Source organism: Podarcis vaucheri (assembly GCF_965113315.1).
Source record: "Podarcis vaucheri genome assembly, chromosome: 13".
Classification (NCBI taxonomy): domain Eukaryota; kingdom Metazoa; phylum Chordata; class Lepidosauria; order Squamata; family Lacertidae; genus Podarcis; species Podarcis vaucheri.
Genome location: NC_138751.1, coordinates 38510210 through 38523563, shown reverse-complemented (window position 1 = coordinate 38523563; position 13354 = coordinate 38510210). Strand labels below are relative to the sequence as shown.

General features: G+C 46.6%; 1 protein-coding gene across 2 annotated transcripts; it reads left to right on the top strand.

The window, feature by feature from the left end:
* Window positions 1–1504: 1504 nt before the first annotated feature.
* Window positions 1505–11856, top strand: LOC309516049 (lutropin subunit beta-like). Of its 2 annotated transcripts, none has more exons than XM_082194550.1 (3): window positions 1505–1590; window positions 8004–8198; window positions 11398–11856. In XM_082194550.1, exons 1-3 carry the CDS (start codon window positions 1558–1560, stop codon window positions 11626–11628), a joined length of 459 nt encoding a protein of 152 aa, XP_082050676.1. In that variant the 5' UTR covers window positions 1505–1557; the 3' UTR covers window positions 11629–11856. The 2 variants fall into 2 exon arrangements, with proteins under 2 accessions (XP_082050676.1, XP_082050675.1); XM_082194549.1 differs by lacking the exon at window positions 1505–1590 and adding an exon at window positions 5510–5579.
* Window positions 11857–13354: the final 1498 nt, after the last annotated feature.

Sequence of the window (13354 nt, the reverse complement as noted above, 5' to 3'; positions counted from 1 at the left end):
CCTGCATCATTCTAACATTCATACAATTTACAATATTTTTGCAGATAGTCCTTAAATTTCTTCCAGTCCTCTTCCACTATCTCTTCTCCCAGGTCTCAGATTCTGCCAGTCATTTCTGCCAGTTCCATGTAGTCTATCAGTTGCATCTGCCATTCTTCCAGGGTGGGCAAATCTTGTGTCTTCCAATATTTCGCGATGAGTATCCTTGCTGCTGTTACTGCATACATAAAAAAAGTTCTGTCCTTCTTTAGCACCATTTGGCCAACACATGTCCCTATTTTTCATGGGTGTCCTTGATTCAGAGAAGCCGCCCCAGTTTCTGATTTGATCCCAGAATGTCCCACTTTTCCTTAGGATGTCCCTATTTTCATTGGAGAAATGTTGCGGGGTATGGAGTTATCCGGCCCCTGAGCCATCTGAAGGCAATCCTGTACAGGGACTTTTTTAAAAAAAAAAAGTTTAATAATGTTTTATACAGTGGCACCTTGGGTTAAGAACTTAATTCGTTCTGGAGGTCCGTTCTTAACCTGAAACTGTTCTTAACCTGAGGTACCACTTTAGCTACTGGGGCCTCCCGCTGCCACTGCGCCACCACCGCACGATTTCTGTTCTCATCCTGAAGCAAAGTTCTTAACCCGAGGTACTATTTCTGGGTTAGTAGAGTCTGTAACCTGAAGTGTCTGTAACCCGTGCTCTGGCAGCGAGGGGCAGCAGGAGGCCCCATTAGCTAAAGTGGTGCTTCAGGTTAAGTACAGTTTCAGGTTAAGAATGTACCTCCGGAACGAATTAAGTACTTAACCCGAGGTATATTGGAAGCTGCCCAGAGTAGCTGGGGCCATCCAATAAGATGTGTAAGGTTTCATGAAATGGGACGTCACTATTTTCATCATAGAAATGTTGGAGGATATGGTGTATAAGTGGGGACGCGGGTGGCGCTGTGGGTTAAACCGCAGAGCCTAGGACTTGCCGATCAGAAGGTCGGCGGTTCGAATCCCCGCGATGGGGTGAGCTCCCGTTACTCGGTCCCTGCTCCTGCCAACCTAGCAGTTCAAAAGCACGTCAAAGTGCAAGTAGATAAATAGGTACCACTCCGGCAGCAAGGTAAATGCGTTTCCCTGCGCTGCTCTGGTTCGCCAGAAGTGGCTTAGTCATGCTGGCTACACGACCCAGAAGCTGTACGCCACCTCCCTCGGCCAATAAAGTGAGATGAGCACCGCAACCCCAGAATCGGCCACAACAAGACCTAAAGGTCAGGGGTCCCTTTACCCCTTTACCTTTTTATGGCGTATAAGTAAACTCACTCTATAAATTTTATCCTTAAAATTCGTGATCCCAATTCCCACCTGGCATTGCCAACGTCCTTTGATCTCTTCGTGGAAAAAGCCCATCGTCAATGACTATCAGCTCATCTCTGTTAAGGGGGTCTCAGCCCAGCACCGAGCAGAATTGAACTGCTTGCATCCCAATGGGCTCATGTCTCTTAGGAAACCAAGCTCAAGCCTAGTTGGCACTTGGCTGATTTTCAAGGCAAGCTGCTGTCTTCCTACTCTTTCCGCCATGGCGAGGATTGGCTTCAAGGACACCACTCAGGTAGAAGGGATGTGTCAAAGGAAGCAGGGATTTGTCACCTAGCAACACACCTGGTGTAGCCCAGAGCTAATGGCCTTGGACAAGAAATAGGAACCCATGGCCTAGGGAAAAATCTCTAGCCACTTCATTTGTTTTTTGTTACTGCTGGCAGCAGGAGATGAAAACTGTTGATTTCATCTTGAAATGCAGATTACATTACCTCCAATATGTCCTGTTTTTTTCCAGAACACTTGTGGGGTATGAAATTAGTTGTTGTTTTTTAATTATCCACCAGCACCCCCAGGATTAATTTGATCCCTATCTCAGGCCTAAACAGGACTGTCCCCACCAATAGGCAGAGTGAGGTAGCTGATCTTGGGTGCCCTGAAGAGGCAACAGGTTTTGGGGTTTCTTTTGCGATTTAACTTCTTGTAACTTTATAAATTAAATTTTTATTGAGAAGGTTTCAAATATGAAGAAATAAAGTGATGCAAAGGGGGGGGAAAGGGGGGGGTCTAGAAAATGTGTAGAAAGAAGCAATATACAGTGGTACCTTAGTACTCGAACGGCTTTGCTCCCAAACAAATCGGCTCCCAAATGCCACAAACCTGGAAGTGTTCTGGTTTGCGAACTTTTTTGGAAGCTAAAAGTCCAATGCAGCTTTCGCTTGAGTGCAGGAAGCTCCTGCAGCCAATCGGAAGCTGTGCCTTGATTTTCGAACGGTTTCGGGAGTCGAATGGACTCCTGGAATGGATTAAGCTCAAGAACCAAGGTACCACTGTATTTACAATACCGTATTTTTCGTCCCATAGGACGCACCTAATTTTTTTTGGGGGGGGAATAAAGGATTTCCCCCCTTTATTTCCCCCCCCAAACCAGGTCGGGGAACAGCGGGATGGCAGTGCTGCGCCTCCCTGCTGTCCCCCAAGCTTGTGGGGCTGGCCGATGTCTGCCTGGCGCGTGGGGCGCTCTGCTTCAGGGCATCCTGCGTGCCAGGCGGCAGGCTGCTATCCGCAGCGTGGGGAGCCCCGCGGGCACTCCCGCAGGGCTCCCCAGGCTTGCTGATAGCTTCCTGAAAGCTTCCTCCAAGCTTCAGCGAAAGCCTGTATTCGCCCCATAGGACGCACACAGATTTCCCCTTCATTTTTGGAGGGGGAAAAGTGCGTCCTATAGGGCGAAAAATACGGTATATGAGAAATGCCTTAACCCATACATTCTTATATAAATTTGATATTATTATCCTAATACATATGTAAATAGTAATAGCCTGCTACATTTTGCATAAACTCATTCCATATACAGTGGTACCTTGGGTTAAGTACTTGATTCATTCCGGAGGTCCGTTCTTAATCTGAAACTGTTCTTAACCTGAAGCACCACTTTAGCTAATAGGGCCTCCTGCTGCTGCCACGCCGCCGGAGCATGATTTCTGTTCTCATCCTGAAGCAAAGTTCTTAACCTGAAGCACTATTTCTGGGTTAGCAGAGTCTGTAACCTGAAGCGTATGTAACCCGAGGCACCACTGTATTGTCATATTTATCCAAAAAAGGTCTACATCTGTAAGCAGTCTATTCATTAGTTGTGAGTGTTATCATGTTGTCAATCCATTTATTAAAGGGGATCATATATTTATCCTTCCAGTTCATCAATATCAGTCTCTTGGCTACCATTAGAGCGCATAGAATCTATTTTTGTTGTTCCACACAATAGGTATATAGTTCAGAATAATGTACTCTGCTGAAAATTTCAGCTTTTTCTGGATGGTCAAAATTATACATTCCAGCACTTTAGCCCAAATTTAAAGCACTGTACAAACATACGTTTCAGGGAAAATGTGGGGTTTGGGGAGGGTATTGTGTTGTTGTTGTTTATCTATTTTGTGGTTTTATATTTTGATTTAATTCTGTGAACCGCCTCGAGACCTCCGGGTATAGGGCGGTATATAAATTCAAAAAATAATAAATAATAAGGGAGGCATTATTATAACTGTATATTTATTGCCAGAGAGCAGGGAGGGGGGTTGTGGGATTTGCTTCCTCAGGCACCAATAAAACGTGGCTGGCCTGAGGTACTATATGTATTGTAGGACAGGTGGAATTTGTGGCACTGCTTCAGGAAACTAAATGTTTTCGACTGGCCCTGGGCCTAGAACCTGCTGTTAACCTGCTGAGCTTTTGTCTGTCATGAGCAGTGGCGTAGCAAGGTCAGGTGGTACCCGGTGTGGAAAATTTCTTGTCACCCCCCACCCCCCATTGAAATCTAGACTCCCAAGAGACGGCGATCTACTCACAGTATAGACTCCCAAGAGACTGCGATCTACTCACAGTATAAAAATACAGTCATACCTCAGGTTACAGATGCTTCGGGTTGCGCGAATTTGAGTTGCGCAATGTGCCGAACCCGGAAGTACTGGAACGGGTTACTTCCGGGTTTCGGCACTTGCGCATGCACAGAAGTGCTAAATCTTGCTTTGCGCATGCACAGAAGCACCGAATCGCGACCTGTGCATGCGCAGGTTGCTGGTTGCGAACGCTGTGGGTTGCGAACATGCCTCCCGCACGGATCGCGTTCGCAACCCGAGCGTCCACTGTACTGGGTGTGATCTACCCATTGTCATCATTGCCAGGAGTTGGTGAAATTTTTTAAGGGAAGGGTTGGCCAAAGTTGAGCTTTTTGAGGGAGGACTCGTAATCTGGTGAACCCGGTTCGATTCCCGGCTCCTTCACATGCAGCTGCTGGTTGACCTTGGGCTAGTCACACTTTTCTGAAGTCTCTCAGCCCCACTCACCTCACAGAGTGTTGGTTGTGGGGGAGGAAGGGAAAGGAGAGTGTTAGCCACTTTGCGACTCCTTCGAGTAGTGATAAAGCGGGATATCAAATCCAAACTCTTCTTCTTCTTCTTCCTGTCATCTCCGTGCCTGCCTGCCTGCCTCCTCCATGTCTAAATGAAGGAGGAAGGCCGCTGGCGAAGCGGCGCAAGTCCCCTCTTCCCCTGACAGATGTGCGGCGTGCCAAATGTCACCCCCTCAGTGATGACACCCGGGGCAGTCCACCACCACCCCGTCCCCACCTTGCTCCACCCCTGGACATGAGCCCTGTGGAGACACCTTGGCAGGACCAGTTAGAGAGGGAGGAGGAATGAGTGGGAAACGGGAAACGGCTGGGATTAGACTCTGGAAGTGCCCCCAGCAGGCAGGGGGAGGTTGACCCGGACCCCAGGGAATGGGCAAAAGGACTGTCAGGGCTGAAGCCCACCTTGGAGCCTTCAGGCACTTTGGGCATCATATCACATTGTCATGGCTTTTAAGGCTCTGAGACCCTCCAAGTTAAGGTTGCCATATTTCAGAATGTAAAAACCAGGACAGCCTGGGGTTTTCTTTTAGAATGAGCTTTATTATTATTATTATTATTAATTACCACCGAAATTGCTGAGCTTCTTAAAAGAAAACCCGAAAATTATTTAGCTTTTCCCTTACAAAAACGCCACCCAAAAAACGTGAATTTTCTGTTGCCTTGCCTAAGATGCAGGACAAAGCGCCACATTTCGGAAATTGGCCTTTGAAATCCTGGACGTATGGCAGTCCTACTGCAAGTGTCCCTATTTTCCAGGGACGGTCCCGGATTTACAGAAACCAACCTGGTTTCTGATCTGATCCTGGAATATTTGATTCCTTTCCTTAGGACGCCCCTATTTTTCATTGGAGAAATGTTGGAGGGTACGATTGGACATCCCTTATTTTCATCGGAGAAATGTTGGAGGGTGCTGTTATTGGCTGAATGGAAAGTGCCGAAAAACGGCACTTCCCAAGAGAACAGTGAAAGTGCCTTTTTGGCGTCGTTTGATGCTGCAACCTGCTTGGCAACCAGATATCCCCACAGCCCCCTTTGTCCTTGAGGCTTCTGTGGGTTGGGTGATGGGCGGGGGAAGACCTTATAAAAGGAGGTGCAAGGTAGGGGGCGGAGGTACTCCGATCCAGGCCAGCCCAGGAGACGAGATGAAGTTGATCCAGGTAGGTGTAAACGAATAAGGCGCCCACTCAAGCAGAACATGGGATCAGCGTGCGGTTCTTGCTCATTCGCCGCTGGGGGAAGCAACTTTAGAATAGCATGGACTGTTTATTGAGGTTGCAATGCAATGGTTACTGCTTGGGTCTTTCGAATGCAAGATGGGTTAAGCATTTCAGGGAGAGCGACGGCAGCAAGGGTATCGTACAAGCTACGGGCAAACCCTCCAAGTGCCCCTATTTCCCAGAGTTGCAGAAGCTGTCCTGGTGTCTCATTTGATCTTGGAATGTCCCGCTTTTCCTTGGGACGTCCCTATTTTCATTGAATAAATATTGTAGAGTATGGAGGTACGTGACCACCCCCACCCCCAAGCCAAGGAGATAAGTAACTATACAACCTTTAGAAGACATCTGAAGGCAGCCCCGTTTAGGGAAGTTTTTTAATGTTTAATTTTTTAAAAATGTTTTTATACGTGTTGGAAGCCACTCAGAGTGGCTGGGCAAGGTATAAAATAATAATAATAATAATAATAATAATAATAATAATAATAATAATATTCCTATTTTCATTGGGGAGATGTTGGAGGGCATGCTAAATAATAATAATAATAATAATAATAATAATAATAATAATAATAATAATAATAATAATAACAATAATTTATTTATACCCGGCCCATCTGGCTGAGTTTTCCCAGCCACTCTGGGCGGCTCCCAATCGAGTTTTAAAAACAATACAGCATTAAATATTAAAAACTTCCCTAAACAGGGATATAGTGAAAATATATTGTGAAAAAGACACTAGCAGGGCTAAGGGAATCTTAAGGTTTACAGAATTACAATTTTTTGTTGAGGGAAAATGCTCAGGAAGCAATTCCCTGCCCCCCTGCATTCGCTCCATAGGACGCACAGACTTCTCCCCTTAGTTTTTAAGAGGGAAAAAGTGCGTCCTATGGAGCAAAAAATACGGTAATTGGTTGTGTTATCAGAAAAACTGCTCCCTTTCCCTTATGGCAAGGTTTCCCAAACTTAGGTCGCCATTTAGTTTTGAACAACAACTTCCACCATCCCTAGCTAGCAAGACCAGTGGTGAGGGATGATGGGAATTGTAGTCCAAAAACTGATGGAGACCTAAGTTTGGACAACACTGCCTTATGGGGGATTACAGAGCCTGTATAGAGTCCTTAAGTGGGTTCACTATCAGTAGGAGAAAATCAGTAGCCTTACCATTCCTTTATGATAGTAAGTACTTAGTTCCTGAATCTCTTACACGTACAGTGGTGCCCCGCAAGACGAACGCCTCGCAAGACGGAAAACCCGCTAGACGAAAGGGTTTTCCGTTTTGGAGGCGCTTCGCAAAACAAATTTCCCTATGGGCTTCCTTCGCAAGACGAAAGCCCATAGGGAAATCTCCGGGACAGCGGGGAAGCGCAGCGTGTCTTCCCCACTGTCCTCGGACCTACTCCGAAGGCTGGCGGTGGGGCGGAAAGCCCTTCTCCCCGCGCCAGCCTTCGGAAGGCTCCTCCGAAGGCTGGCGGTGGGGCGGAAAGCCCTTCTCCCCGCGCCAGCCTTCGGAAGGCTCCTCCGAAGCCTGGCGGTGGGGCGGAAAGCCCTTCTCCCCGCGCCAGCCTTCGGATGGCTGTCCTGAAGACTTGCGGTGGGAGGAGGGTTTTCCTTCCCACCGCCAACATTCAGAATGCTGTTCTGAATGTTGGCGGTGGGGAGGAAAAACCCTCCTCCCACCGCAAGCCCCGGGAACAGAGGAGAAGCGCTGCGCCCCTTCCCCTCTGTTCCCGTACCTGTCCTGAAGGCTTGCGGTGGGGAGAAAAGCCCTTCTCCGCACCGCCAGCCTGGCAAGCGGTTTCCATAGGAACGCATTAATTGATTTTCAATGCATTCCTATGGGAAACCGTGCTTCGCAAGACGAAAAACTCGCAAGAAGAAAAAACTTGCGGAACGAATTAATTTCGTCTTGCGAGGCACCACTGTATTGATAGTGTGCTCAGCTTAGCAGATACTTCCCAAACTGTATTTGAAAAGGGAGGTGCAAGCCCCTAGAGTCAAAAAGTCAATTGGAAAGCTTATTTGGGAGAGTCAAAATGGCTTCAGGATTGTTCTCCTGTACTATAGTCATACCTTGGGTTACAGCCGTTTCAGGTTGCGTTTTTTCGGGTTGCAGACCACCGAAACCCGGAAGTACCAGAACAGGTTACTTCTGGGTTTTGGCAGTCGCGCATGCACAGAAGCGCGAATCGCAACCCGTGCATGTGCAGGCGCGGGTTGCGAACGCTGCGGGTTGCGAACGGCCCACCCAACCCCTTAAAACCACCATGGCAACAATTTCACCAACACCTGGTATAGACATCAGACTAGCCTCACTCTCAGACTCCTCAATCCCTGCTTCTCACCTCTCCCTCCTTTTACAACCAGGGAAAGATCCTCTTGCTGGCAGCCTTCTTCCTGCTGGTGGCTACCCCCACCGCCAGCCGCAGGAGCATCGCGGGCATCGCCAGCAACACCCCCGCCTGCCGCCCCATCAATGTCACCATCTCGGCCGAGAAAGAAGACTGCCTCGTCTGCATGCCCATCACCACCACCATCTGCAGTGGCTACTGCGAGACCAGGGTTTGTATGTGCGCGCTTGTGGGCATATGTGGGGTGTTGTGAAGCGGGGGAATGGGGAATGCCATTCTAGGAAGCCAGGCACCCATTTGAAGCTCAGAATTATGCATTATTGACCTGAGCGGACCACATGTTGCTAATTCAAGGCAGCCCACCAGGTGGCGCTGGCACTCCAGCTCCCATCGGTCTTGGCATCAGGTGCATCCGATTGGGCAAGCTGATGAAAGCTCGCCTGCCAGCTCTGTGGTGGACATTTTAACAGCTGAAGGCACTTAAATAATAAATCAATTTTTATTTATTCCCCGCCCTTCCCGGTTCAGAAAACCGGGCTCAGGGCGGCTAACAACAAATTTAAAACACTTAATCGTAGAAGCAGCATAAAACACAGTATAAAAACATGAATAACAATAAAACTCAAAGTTCAGAAATCAATTTGGGGAAAATCCATCTAATAAGCATTAGTCACCAGGGCTAGATGGCTGAATTAGTCCTACTTGGGCCAGCGAGGAGGCCAGGGGAGAATTAGCTGTGGGGTCTCAGAGCGGGTGATCTTCATAAAAGGGGAGGGAGAGGGAAGAGAAGGGAAATAAAAGATCAGGCTGAATTCAAATTAAAGGCCAGGCGGAATAGCTCTGTCTTACAGGCCCAACGGAAGGAGGTTAAATCCTGCAGGGCCCTAGTCTCATGGGACAGAGCATTCCACCAGGTCGGAGCCATCACTGAAAAGGCCCTGGTGGAGGATAGTTTTCCTTAGGGCCCGGGACCTCCAAACTATGGTTATTCATGGACCTTAAGGTCCTCTGCGGGGCATACCAGGAGAGGCGGTCCCGTAAATACAAGAGCCCTAAGCCACTTGAGGAGGTTGTGGAGACCAGGGAAAGGCACTGAGGAAGAGAGGCCCAGAAGGTTCCATTCAGGGCCTGAGCCTAAAGTTCCCTATCCCTGGTCTACACGATTGACAAACGTCTTTCTTGAAAATTAGAAGGCACACAGGTGCACTCCTTTTTTGGGGCTTTAGCACTGAACCCCAAAGTGAGTAAGCATGTCACTATGCCCTCCAAAAAGCAGTGCTAAGAAAAGGGCAGATGAGATTTTTCGCTGGCACTATGCCTCAAAACAACAACAAAAAAAAAAGGTAAAAGGACGCGGGTGGCGTTGTGATCTAAACCACTGAGCCTCTTGGGCTTGCCGATCAGGTCAGCAGTTCGAATCCCCATGACGGGGTGAGCTCCCATTGCTCTGTCCTAGCTCCTGCCAAATGAGCAGTTCAAAAGCACGCCAGTGCAAGTAGATAAATACCTAGGTACCGCTGTGGCGGGAAGTTAAGCGGCGTTTCCGTGTGCTCTGGTTTCCGTCAGGGTGTCCCATTCTGCCAGAAGCGGTTTAGTCCTGCTGGCCACATGACCCGGAAAGCTGTCTATGGATAAACGGCGGCTCCCTCGGCTTGAAAGTGAGATGAGTGCCGCAACCCCATAGTCGCCTTTGACTGGACTTAACCGTCCAGGGGTCCTTTACCTTACTATGCCTCACCATCTGTGTTTGGGGTTGCTACTTACATTTGGCTCAGCCGCGGCCAGAGGGCAGGGCTGAAGGGAGTAGCAAGCCAGAACTTCTGGAGTGAAGTTGGGAAAGGTTGACTTATGGGGGAAAGAACACATCTGTCTCTAAGAATGGCCTGTTCTGAGGATCTCTGTACCTGCAGGATGCGGCAGGCGTTGGGAGCCCATCCCTGTGCCAACCTGTTCCATGCCTGCTCTGCTCAGTGAGGAGAGAGGCACAACAGGATGGAATTCATTTTTTTTAAAATAAAATATTTATTAAGATTTTACACGAAACATACAAAACATAAGGTTGTTTTTTTTATAAACCAACTATTACACATACAAAAAAGAAAAAAGAAAAAAGAACAAGAGCTAATAAGAAAGTTACCAAAAAAGAAACCTAGAAAACCGGTAGTTAAAAAATAAAAAAGAGAAAGAAGAAAGAAAAATATCTTAAAAATAAATAATCCATTTTTCAATATCTTTAAGTTCATTTGCTTATTTCCTTGACCTCCTCACACCTCCCCTTTTGTATTCCTGTTTACAAAGTCCTTTCAGCAAATTCTTACCCTCTTTCATTTGTCTTTACTCTATAATCTTAACCTATTAGAACTATATATTTTCATCCAAATAACTATCTATATTTACATATTCTTAATAGCCTTAATACCAAAACCACTTATTTTCAGTCCAACATCATTTTAACATTCATTAATTTTACAGTATTTCTGTAGATAGTCTTTAAATTTCTTCCAGTCTTCTTCCACCATTTCTTCTCCCTGGTCTCGGATTCTGCCAGTCACTTCTGCCAATTCCATATAGTCCATCACCTTCATCTGCCATTCTTCCAACAACAGGATGGAATTCAAATGTGCACTCAAGGCCAGGCCCATATCAGAAGAAGGCTGAGCCAGTGTGTCAGTTAAGGGTGTTGTATTGGGGAAACCTGGGTTCAAATCCCCACTCAGTCTTGAAGCTCATTGGGTGGCCTCTGGCCAGGCACTAATAATAATATATTATTTATACCCTGCCCATCTGGCTGGGCCTCCCCAGCCACTCTGGGCGACTCCCAACAGAATATTAAAAACACGATAAAACATCAAAACTCACTCTCAGCTTGACCTAGTTGTTGTGAGGGGGAAAAGGGGGAGAATCATGTAAACCACCTTGGCTTTCTGGGAAGACAGGAGGGATAGAAATATGTTAAGTGTGGCAATGTTAAAGGTTGATTTGTTTCGTGAAATTTATACACTGCTTGATGGTTAGAAAAGAACTCAAAGTTGGGGAAAAATAAAAAGAAAGAAAGGTGTAAAATTAAGTGAAAATTAAGGGTGAGGTTTGCTAAATGAATAATTTGAATTGGAATACAAAAAGGGGAGGTATGAGGAGGTCCGAGAAATAAGTTAAAAGAAAATAAGTGAATGAAATTATACGTGTTGTTAAGTTTTTGTATTTTTGTATTTTTGTCTTTGTTGTATAATTTTTGAAAATTTAATAAATATACTTTAAAAAGAAGAAGAAAAGAACTCAAAGTTTACGAAGTTCCCCGTCAGGTTTTTCATTTTGGTTGCTGCCCTGCTCCTCCTATGTTAGCAAGGGCGAGTCAGACATGTCTATAACTTCCCTTTATTTTCCTCCCTGCCCGGTGACTTCCTTTACAGGAGATGTTGCTGAAGGATGAGCGAATCGTCTTCAACCAGAGAGTCTGCACCTACAGGGAGGTCCGCTACGAGACCATGCTGCTGCGCGGATGCCCAGCAGGTGTCGATCCGATCTTCACGTACCCTGTGGCTGTCAGCTGCCACTGCGACCTCTGCAAAGTGGCCTCCAGCGACTGCACCGTTCAGGGCACTGGGCCAAACTCCTGTAGCAACCCAAACCCCTTTGTCTAAATGGAGGGGGGCAGCTAATAATAATGGTCCTGGGCCCTAAGGAAGTTAAGATTGGCTTCAACCAGAGCCAGGGCCTTTTCAACACTGGCTCCGGTCTGGTGGAATGCTCTGCCTCATGAGACCAGGGCCCTGCAGGATCTGATTTCTTTCCGCAGGGCCTGTAAGACAGAGTTGTTCAACCTGGCCTTTGGCTTGGAGCCAGTTTGATTCCCTCCCTCCCTCTCTTTCTTTTTTCTTTTTCTTCTCCTCCTGCAAGGAGGCTACATTTTAATATTTTAATGTTTCAGTATTTTAATGTTGTATTTAAGTTGTAATCATTCAACTTGTTTTTATTATTGCTCGTAAGCTGCTCTGAGCCCGGCCTTGGCTGGGGAGGGCGGGGCATAAATAAAAATTATTATTATTATTAATAATAATAATAAACGCCATCTGGAAGCAACAGCAGCACATGCATCTCTGTGAGTGATTCAGTCGATAGGTACAAAGAACTCAGGAGTCCTGGCTTCTAGTCTGTTTCGCTTGTTCTCTGCCCATTCTGTTTCCCTTTCCACTCCTCTCTAACAGGGTACACCTTAGCTTTCCTAAAGAACTCTTGAGCTCCAGTCTCCTCCTCTCTCTTAGTTTTCGCCCACAATAAACAACATTAACTCCTAAAAAAATTGTGGTTCTTAACCTCCTTCCTCAAGCCACTGTTATCCACAGAACTAGATTTCTGCACTAAGAAACCTTAACATTTCAGAAAATGGGCAACACAACAGTTAGGCAGTCTGGAAACTGGCTTGAAAGTGTACTGCGATGTTTTGTGCAGTGATAGTGGATAATGAAAGTTAGGGACACAGGATAGTTCTGTTTTTGGAGGGATAGTCAGGCTAGTAACTTGAAGGAAAAACAAGGTCTTGCAGCACCTTAAAGACTAGCAGAATTATTATAGTGTAAGCAAACTCCCATCTATTTCATGCATGTATCAAATTAGAAATCTCTGAGTAACTTCAGGTCATGGAATCTAATACAGTGGTACCTTGGGTTACATACGCTTCGGGTTACATATGCTTCAGGTTACAGACTCCACTAACCCAGAAATAGTACCTCAGGTTAAGAACTTTGCTTCAGGATGAGAACAGAAATCACATGGCAGCGGTGTGGCAGCAGCAGGAGGCCCCATTAGCTAAAGTGGTGCTTCAGGTTAAGAACAGTTTCAGGTTAAGAACGGACCTCTGGAACGAATTAAGTACGTAACCAGAGGTACCACTGTATAAAACACTAAAACCAGCCAGCAGAATTGCACAACAGCAACCATTTAATACTCTATATTTTACAGGTAAGGAACACTGAGGCTGAGAGATAAATGATCATCACAAGTCTAGCTGTGGCACAGAATTATTATTTTTTAGTAGTGGTTGTTGTTGTCGTCAATCTACCGAGAGTCAGAAACCCTTACTGATCTACTGTATTGCCTATAGATCCCGATTTATCACCCCTGCTCTTACTCATTCAATCCCACATCTCCCTCTGGGAGCCTCACAATTCTGTGGCGCAAACCCTCACCAAAGCTGGCATGGGAACTGCTTTTTATCCACCCCCATCCATCTTCACCCTCCCAAATTTTGTGAAGGACCGGCTGCATTTGAACTTCTGAAGCTGAGTTAATGCTCAGGGTCCCTGAGTCCACTCCTCAGCTCTGAGCCTGGTTGGAGGTGGGAGGGAGGGGCAGGCAGAGATGCTGTGA

Bases quoted from the DNA above. Each gene is read 5' to 3' on its own strand.
- LOC309516049 (XM_082194550.1), top strand. From the start codon at position 1,558: ATGGCGAGGATTGGCTTCAAGGACACCACTCAG. The intron at 1,591-8,003 runs GTAGAAGGGATG...TTTTACAACCAG, and splicing joins GCTTCAAGGACACCACTCAG to GGAAAGATCCTCTTGCTGGC. The intron at 8,199-11,397 runs GTTTGTATGTGC...CTTCCTTTACAG, and splicing joins GTGGCTACTGCGAGACCAGG to GAGATGTTGCTGAAGGATGA.